General features: G+C 36.8%; 1 protein-coding gene across 3 annotated transcripts; it reads left to right on the top strand.

The window, feature by feature from the left end:
- Positions 1-1569: 1569 nt before the first annotated feature.
- Positions 1570-3555, top strand: LOC139863720 (serine/threonine-protein kinase D6PKL2). Of its 3 annotated transcripts, none has more exons than XM_071852325.1 (3): positions 1570-1837; positions 1868-2279; positions 2676-3555. In XM_071852325.1, exons 1-3 carry the CDS (start codon positions 1618-1620, stop codon positions 3553-3555), a joined length of 1512 nt encoding a protein of 503 aa, XP_071708426.1. In that variant the 5' UTR covers positions 1570-1617. The 3 variants fall into 3 exon arrangements, with proteins under 3 accessions (XP_071708426.1, XP_071708427.1, XP_071708425.1); XM_071852326.1 differs by having other exon boundaries at positions 1570-1745; positions 1818-2279; XM_071852324.1 differs by having other exon boundaries at positions 1570-2279.
- Positions 3556-9773: the final 6218 nt, after the last annotated feature.

Below are 9773 nucleotides of genomic sequence, written 5' to 3' on the forward strand. Positions count from 1 at the left end.
AAAATACTTCGTAGTTTATACCACGGAGTAATAAGTTGTAGCTTAAACTGTTCATTCATATAAAAAAAACTCTTTGCTTTCCACTCTTCTTCACATCTAAAACCCTAATTTTATTTTTGAGCCGCCGCCACTCTCCCCCTCTTCTTCCATCGATCGGCGGTTTGTAGGGTAGGGTGTTTGTCATCTCCGACCACCGACATCTCGCTGGTGGTTCGGTGTTACTTGCTTTCCGTCGGAATAAAAGTCCACCGTATTTCTCTTCCCCGACGGTTTTTGAGTCGATCTTCTTGCTCCGGTCTCATTTCTGGTTTTCAGGCGACGAATGCGATTGATTCATACCCGGATTCTGAAAAACGTTAGGGTTTGGGGTGTTTTTTGGTGAAGATTCTGGCTGGTGGTAGGGTTATCCTTGCCGCTTCTTTTCTCCGTCTCTGTCGCTGTTTGCTCTTCTTGGTAAGGTATGTAGGCGATGAGTTCCACCTGAAACTTTACACTTCACTTAGTCGGGCTTCGGTTTTTGGTGGGTGTGGGGTAGATTAGGTAGGGGTATGCTGGAACGTGTTTTGTGTTGAAATCCGGCATGTTCTCGGTGGTCCTGCCGCAATCGAAGACGGCTGAGGGGAGGTGGTGGCTGCTCACGGCCTTAAATGGCTGCTAGCAGCTTTTATTTGCCCTCGGTGGTTGAAGGCGGTGGCAAAAAGGGGTTAGTGACAGGCTGTTGTCCGACTGCTTGAGCGTGCGGTTTGTAATTGTCCTTAAAAATTGGCGGAGATGATTGGCTCCTTTACAGTTTGATTCTGCATTTGGTTCCGTTCGACTGCTGCAAGTTTGGTTCATACATTCCATTTTCCCGTCGTTAGGTCTTTAGTGAGCTTGACGTTGTTACCGGAGTTGTTGACTTAGTCGACTTCGGCAAATTGGCCTCGGGTTAGGTGTTCTTGGGTTCCCAGTGTTTGATTTGAATTTGTGGTTTCTGCGGGGTGTAGATGCGGGTTGGATTCGGGGTCGGGTTTATGTCTATGTTTTTTAGGCTTTAGGTTTGGCGGTTTCGTTTGGTTGCAATCTCTATTGTAATATTGTTATTCTAATGTGTCTCACATTGTTTAGAACGAACAGAGCGATGGTCAATGTACTGTTGTCTCACCGAATCTTCGAGTCTTATATATATATATATATATATATATATATATATATATATATATATATATATATATATATATATATATATATATATATATATATTTGAAAAAAAAATATTAAAAAAATCATCTATTTTGGCATATTCTATTGGGTGTGGTATATAAGAATCTCAATACTCAAATTCGTTGGGCATCTCAATGCAAAAACAATAAAATACCAAATTACCAATACAATATACCACCCATTATCGTATTTTCAAAATTTAAACACCCACACACACACAAACTTACACTTGTTTGATTCCCCATAATAACTCCTTATTTCGCGCCCCTCCCATTCCCGTTTGACCACCTCGGCGGAACCAAACCCTCAGTTTGACCACACCCAACCACATCACTTTATACCACCAATCTTTCCTCTCTCAGGCATTTCATCGAACACTTGGCACCCACCCACCCACACACACAGTCTCCTTCTATGAACAAACTAACTCAACCCATTACTAGCCCTAATAATGGCTCATCTAAATCACCTGATCTCAGCAACAGCTCCAATAGTCCCAGAACAGATTTAAGCATCAGCACCAGCACCATTAGTGTGTCCACGTGTTGTAAAGATGTAACTCATTTAAACCTAAATGAAGAATCTGAAGTAAGTGATGATAAATCTAGCTTAAGTTCATCTAGTTGTTGTTACAGTGTTGATCCTAATCCTAATGAACCTAAAGTTAGAAACTTTTGTCCTTCAAAACCTCATAAATCGAATGATATTAGATGGGATGCTATTCAATCAGTTAAAGGTAAAGATGGTGATTTAAGTTTATCACATTTTAGGTTATTGAAAAAACTTGGATTTGGGGATATTGGGAGTGTTTATTTAGCTGAGTTAAGGAATATGGGGTGTTTGTTTGCTGTTAAAGTAATGGATAAAGGTATGCTTGTTGGTAGAAAAAAATTAGTTAGAGCTCAAACTGAAAGGGAGATTTTAGGGATGTTGGATCACCCTTTTCTTCCTACACTTTATTCGCATTTCGATACCGATAAGCTTTCGTGTTTGTTAATGGAGTTTTGTAGCGGTGGTGATCTTCATATTCTTCGACAACGACAGCCTGGCAAACATTTCAATGAACAAGCTGCAAGGTTAATTTTTACTACTCTTACTTTGTTATCATCAATTTGATTAATTACTTAACCATAACATTATAATTATAATTATATAATTTAATTGACATTTGAGCTATGAAAATTGCCTTTTTGCTTGTGAATGTTTCATTAGATTTGAGAAAATGATTTTATGTTACCTTCTGTTAACAAGAAAAATGTGCATTAAGTTTACAATTTTTATTTTTTTTTAACAATTTCCCTTCCAAAAAATATGTATGTTAGCTGAGGAAAATAACATTCTTTTAATTAATGTTTCCAGTTTGGTAGATGAAACTACTTGTTTAGCTATACTGTTTTATTGATAAAAAAGTTTATTCTTGTTATATTAGTGTGCATTTGGAGCTTAATTGTGTTGTTTATTTTGATTTGCAGATTTTATGCATCTGAAGTGCTTCTTGCTTTAGAGTATCTACACATGATGGGTGTTGTATACCGAGACTTAAAACCCGAAAATGTTTTAGTTAGAGAAGATGGTCATATTATGTTGTCTGATTTCGATTTGTCATTACGTTGTTGTGTTAGTCCAAGATTAGTCAAGTCAACAAACGAGCCATCTTGCACCGGTACTTCATATTGTATCCAACAATCATGCATCGAACCGTCTTGTAGGCTACCTGCGTGTGTCGAGCCAACTTGTTTTCAACCTTCTTGTTTCAAACCCCGTTTCTTCAATTCATCGAAAACGTCAAAACCCAAAACAGAAAAAAGTAAAACCACTGTAAGCATAGATTCGCGTCCTGTGCTAATAGTAGAACCAACTGCCGCTAGGTCCATGTCGTTTGTTGGGACCCACGAGTATTTAGCACCCGAAATCATTAGAGGTGATGGTCATGGTAGTGCGGTTGATTGGTGGACGTTTGGTATATTTTTGTACGAATTATTACATGGGAAAACGCCTTTTAAAGGCAATGGTAATCGCGAAACGTTGTTTAATGTTGTCGGTCAATCTTTAAAGTTTCCCGAGGGGTCAAACATTAGTTTCGCTGCAAAGGATTTAATTCGGGGTCTACTTGTTAAGGATCCGCAAAAAAGATTAGGGTACAAAAGAGGTGCAACAGAGATTAAACAACATCCGTTTTTCGAAAGCATAAATTGGGCTCTTATTCGGGGTATTCAACCACCCGAGATTCCAAAACCTGTTGATCTTTCGTTCTTGAATCAAACGGTTAAGTCAACATTGCCTCAAAACGACAAGAAAGTTTCTGATTCGGATAGATCATCGGGTCCTTATTTAGATTTTGAATTCTTTTAGTTAGTTTTCATGATAAAAAATGGTGCTTTAATTCATCCTTTACAGATTATGCTCACTTCCTTAATGAAAATTTTTCTTTGTTATTATTGTGCTACTTTATGGTTTTCTTTTTTTCATACTTTTTGTCTTTTTAGCTAACAAAAAGAGTAAAAGCATAATAGGCCCACATGGAAATGGGTTTTGCACTTTTAAAAAATTGTCAACAAGCAAAACATAACTATTTGGTTTGCTTTTTCTTTTATCTTGTGTACTCAAAACTCTCCTTTTCATATGCTTTTTTCCAGCTAGAATCTTGAGGGGCCAATTTTCTTTTAATTGAGAAGATGTAGAAAGTAACTTTGGATTTGACTCATCATGTTAAAATTATACCCCAACATTTGGGTCATGTCTATTTCTTGTTGAATTCTATTGTGTTGGATTGGAGTTCAAATCTTTATTTATTTTTTTATTTTTTTTTATGTTTTTTCCTTGGGGCTAGGGATTTCTGAAATACTTTTTTTATGTGTGCCTTTGATGGTACTTTAAGATGCTTAAATTTGCATTCCTTTTGTGTTTGAAATGTCTCTTTCAATTATTTTTAATCATTAGGTATTCATAATGATTATAAATTTGGTTTTGAGATTAAACTACACTATTCAGAGTATACTTTAAACTGATATAGAGGTACATAAAAGAATGGTTACATCAGTAATATTCTTTTTCATTACTAGTATTTTCTAGTCACATCTTCAAGTATGTATTGTAGGTATATGAATCTCTTTTGTTTTTGACTAGGATACATAGATTAATGCCTTTATAGAGCGAGTCGAATACTTTGATTAATAAAAAAAAATCTTCACATTTCATTCATTATATATATTTTAATATTATTTACAATGGAGGGAAAGGAATATTAATAATACGTGATGTAAATTGTTGGGCCTCAACATGTGTAGGCCTCCTCATAGAAAGTCGTTATGTTGGGCCTCAAAACGACAAAAGGTGTAAACTCTGTGATCTCTCTAACTAGACCTCAATACATATTGGATGCAAATCGTACACACATATATCGATATTAACATTTTCATACACAGATTGATCATACACACACAATATACACGATACATCAAACTATACAATTGCATAGAGAAATCAAGGGAAATTGATGAAAATACACTTTTTTTAAGGCTTCAAACAAAATACACTTTTTTAAAAAAAAATGCCTTTTTACACCATTCGGTAGACGGGATTTCTGTCTACCACCTTTATCTGTCGTCTACTACCATTTTTACAAAGTAGTAGACAGTAACAACAAGGTAGTAGACAGTGAGAACAAAGCAGTAGACAACCAATTTCAAAGTAGCTGACCGTCTACTGCCTTGTTGTTACTGTCTACTACCTTGTTGTAGGTGTCGACTGATATGTATTATTGGTGTCGACACTTACAACAAGGTAGTAGACAATAACAACAAGGCAGTAGACGGTCAGCTACCTTGTAATTGGCTGTCTACTGCTTTGTTCTCACTGTCTACTACCTTGTTGTTACTGTCTACTACTATGAAAAAATAGTAGTAGACGACAGATAAAGGTGGTAGACAGAAATTCCGTCTACCGAATGGTGTAAAAAGACAATTTTTTTAAAAAAATGTATTTTGTTTGAAGTCTTAAAAAAAATGTATTTTGAACAATTTCCCAGAAATCAATAGAGGGGAAGTGGGGGCGTAGGTAAAAATTAAAGTCATGTGAGGCTTTGATATGGTCCAGATGAACAATGGCTCATGGCACCACAATATGGAGCACCACCATTTATTTATTTATATGGGTCATTTAGAATACAAGTTTCATTAATAAGATCAAGTTTATTATTTTAGCATACTGGAATGAAATCAACAATTGGCCATTCCGAATTCTGTCTCTAGAATATTTTAGCCTATTAATTAATTTATGATCAGTTAAATATTAGCCAACTAGAATATCATATCATGTGGAGCCCACTCAACTGCAACCTATCAATTCAATTTACAAATTCTTTGCAAACTTATACACATAAAATATACCATATATGCTTATACAAAATAGCGCAACAATCATCATATGGTCATAGTTTTTGCATCCGTATTTTGAATATCAATAACAAGTTTTTAGCAGGTCTAGACTATCACAAAATAACTTGGAGAATTTGCAAAAAAGACATCATTTTAGAAGATGTATGACTTGTAATTGTAAAACTTTAATTCAATAATAAAAATCGGAGTGAGGATTAATCACTTAACTTGACTAGGTTCAAACCCCCTAAAACATATTGTGTTATTAAGTTACAGTATTTGTTTCGAGAGGGCACCTTTTTAACGACTCGCCTAGAACATTAGATTATGTTGGACCGGTCCTGATTAAAGTTAGGGGGACATGTTAAAAGATATAACGATAATGTTGAACATATTCCAACAAAAAGGCACAAGTGTCAACAACTTACAATAAATATTTGGAACTTAGTATTAACATGGTTTATGTTTAAAAATTAATAAGCTAAAAAAACAAATCATAATAAATTAATAATAGTTCGTGAAAAAAGTTTATATAAAATACAATGATGTTAACTTCTTAAGTGTTCATGTTAAATTATAAAACAAACTTTATAATATCACTTTAAAAAACTCTAATACAACATAATCAAATGATTATCCTGTAATAAGTATTAACCACTCATCATGTTGTTTCTTGAAGCTTAACTACTTTTTTAAATAAACAACTTAAATGGGACAATCCCATGTTGAATAGCAAACTCACACAAATGGGACAATCCCATGTTGAATAGCAAACTCGCACACGTTAGACAAATCTTTCAACGACTATATTATAAATTTATAATGTACATTCTTGGTCTTGAACCCACATCCTCTTGATTGGATTAGTTGCCTCGATACCGCTAGGCCAATTGTTGGTGCATAATCCCGAGTTCTATTATGTAATAAGTTCTATTAGTTTTGTATTTCGTATTTCAGTCATGTATGAACATCGTCATTAATACTTTGTATTTGAATTGCTTAGTATAATGTCGTGAAATGGTTAAGAGCAGTTGGTTGGCTGCTCAGACCATCGACCGATGGTAGGGACCATCGATCGAGGGACTCTCACCATCGGCCGTAGGTCTCAGACCACCGGCCGATGGTCACTGAAGATATATATATATACGGGTTTTGTGGTTCATTGTAAGGTTACACACCACAAACCCTTTAGCCGTCGTATCACTCTGTGTTTATCGTCCCAGACCAATCCCCAACCGAATACAAGGCTCTAGGCATCGATTATATCAACTATTTGTTGGTTAGATTGATCCCGATAGTTAATTAAGTATTCGACTCGCCCTAGTTATCGTTTCCGCCGTTAATCTAGGTTAATATGTTTGATCTAAGGTCCATAGTTAAGTGGTATCAGAGCGTAGAGTTGCTGATCCAAACGTTTTTGAGTCGATTTTATAGTTTTCTTGTTTTAGGGTTTTGGTCAAAACGGGTTTTCAATCAAAAGTTGAAATTTTTACGTTTAAATCTTGTGTTTTCGAGTCTATTTTTGTTCAAGGGTGTTTTTCTGAGGTTTCTATCGGTTTTGTTTAAGTCTAGAACGTCAAATTTGATCAAGATTGAAGTTTTTGTCGAAAAACCCTAGTTTTTTTGCCCAGAATTCGTAAGAACTATCCTCGGCCGATCGTCCTCGACCATCGACCGTTCGTCACGACCCTTGACCGTACGTCAGACACAATCGACCGATCGTCTATCAGTGAACCGGAGGACAGTCTTTCATAACTTAGAACCGTTTGTCTTAACCATCGGCCGTTCGTCTTTTGTCCACCGACCGATCGTCTGTTATCATCGGCCGACTGACTCTTCCATCGACCGAAGGTCCTTACGCTAAGATTGAGCTACTGAGTTTTCACCATCAGCCGTCAGTCTTAGACCTCCGATCGATTGTCACCGTCCTCCGACCTATCGTCTCGTCCTTCGGCCGATCCACTTTTGAGACAGAATCTTTTAATTGCACTTAAGTAATCTTAATCAATCTTAATCAGTCAAAATGTCTGACACTAATGAACAAATGACAAATGAATACAGCGCGTTAGTAATTGTACCTGGACTACAAAAACTGTTACTTAATGAAAGTGAATCTGGATCAGCGAATAAAGTACCTAGACTTGACAACCTTAAGAATTTCTTGGACTGGAAAGTTAGGTTTGTTATTTAAACGGAGTTGACTCTAGACTTTAGGAATGTATTGAGAATCCGTATGTATGGCCATGCGGAACAGATGGTGAACCCAAAGAAACTTCACAGTTTAGTCCCACAGAGCGTGAAGAGTACAATCTTGAGTGTAGATGTTATGCTCAGCTAACCCAAGCGTTGTCTAAGGAGATTTTTCAGCAATTTAAGAACCGAAACAAAACATCGTATACTATCTGGTTGGCTCTTCAATCAGCAACAGAGGGTACATCTACTTATCGTGCGACTAAGGGTAAGGTTTTGAAGGATGAATGGAGGATGTTTGCAGCTCTTCCCTCAGAATCTCTAGGACAGACTTTGGAAAGATATCGATTATTGGTTACAGAGATGGCAGATTATGGGATCGAGGTGCCTAATGAAAAGGCAGTAAGGGTGTTAAAAGATGGTCTTCCAGAAAAGTGGGATCATGAGATTGAAAAGATTCAGAACAGGTACAGCTCATCAGGTCGTCCGTTGACACTAACAGCTTTTACGTCGAAGTTGATGGAGAAGGACATTCAAGATGAAGCAAAGAGAAAGAGACTTGGTTCTGTAGCAGCTGCTGCATCATCTTTAGCTTCGTCTTCTGGTACTCATGCTCCACTACAGACAGCATACATATCAGCCAATGCTTCACAAATGTCTGCACCATCGTCTCAGTCGGGCTACTTTAATGCTAAATTACAAGCTCAAAATTCTACAATTAAGATGATTGAGGATTCTCCGATTCAACAGACTCAGACTCAAACTCCTGTGTTTCACACTGAGAATATCAAGAAGAGATCTCGAGAATCTATTCAGGAAGATATGGCATTAGAAGCTATTGTTGTTAACTCATACAACGATATGATTGGTGGACAGGTGCTTAATAGTCATCTTGAAAATGAAGACTATGATCAGATTGATGAGGACGAGCTTGAGAGAATGGATATACTTTACTGTATGGGTAGCATTGTGAGACGTGCTAGAAAGTACTTGAAGAAAGCAGGACAAAGATCGTTGAGTTTGAATCGAGATTCGAAATTTGGTTTTGATATGTCAAAGGTTAGGTGCTACAATTGTGATGAATATGGTCATTTTAAGAAGACTTGCATGAGACCACCCAAGCCTGGTTTTCATGATCCTTTTCACCAGACAACCATCTCAGTTACACCACAACATGTAATTGTAGAGAAAGAATCTTCGGGTTCTGTTCAATCCAAGGCTTTGACTACAACGTATGCGGATGAAGTATGTGACTGGTCCATCTCGGTAGATACGCAAAAGGCTAATGTTGTGTTTGTAGGTAAAAGCGAAGCAGAAATTGAAGAGGAAAGAATTGTTCGGAAAAATGCAGGTTGTACGGGTAAAGATAATCCGAATTGCACATGTTATGTGTGCAAATGTGATGCTAGGTTGAAGAGAGTAGAAGAGCTGATGAAACTTTGCTTCAGGAAGAGGATTAAGGATAGGTTGTATGATAAGTTTCGCAAAGCTCAGGACTTATCAGATTTTGAGTTTACTACTGACTCGTCTGATGAAGAAGAAGGGATGAGTTATCATGTTGGTACTTGGTTCAGAGAGGAGCTGGAACATTTGCTCAACTGTGATCTTAAGAGTGATGATGAGAAGATTGTTACTGTTCAGAGTCCAGTTTGTGGAGATCAAGGTGAGAGTAGAGGAGGTTATGAGGCTGATTACTCGGATAGTACGAGCTCAGAGTCAGAGTCAGAATCAGATGCAGATTCTCATGTTGGAAGAAATGACTATGCATTCATGGCTAACACGCCTGGAAATGATAAGGTATGTATTGACTCAGTTTCTAATTGTTCTAAATGCATTGGTTATGAACAGGAAATTGAGAGGCTTGAATGTGTTATCACAAAGCTTAATGAGATATCTGTTACATGTGAGACTTGTCCTAAGCTTAGAGTTGACCTTAAGAATTTAAGTTTGGAGAATCAAACTAATAAAAAAAAACTATGATGATGCGCTTTTCTACCTTAATAA

This window comes from Rutidosis leptorrhynchoides, chromosome 8, assembly GCF_046630445.1.
Source record: "Rutidosis leptorrhynchoides isolate AG116_Rl617_1_P2 chromosome 8, CSIRO_AGI_Rlap_v1, whole genome shotgun sequence".
NCBI lineage: Eukaryota > Viridiplantae > Streptophyta > Magnoliopsida > Asterales > Asteraceae > Rutidosis > Rutidosis leptorrhynchoides.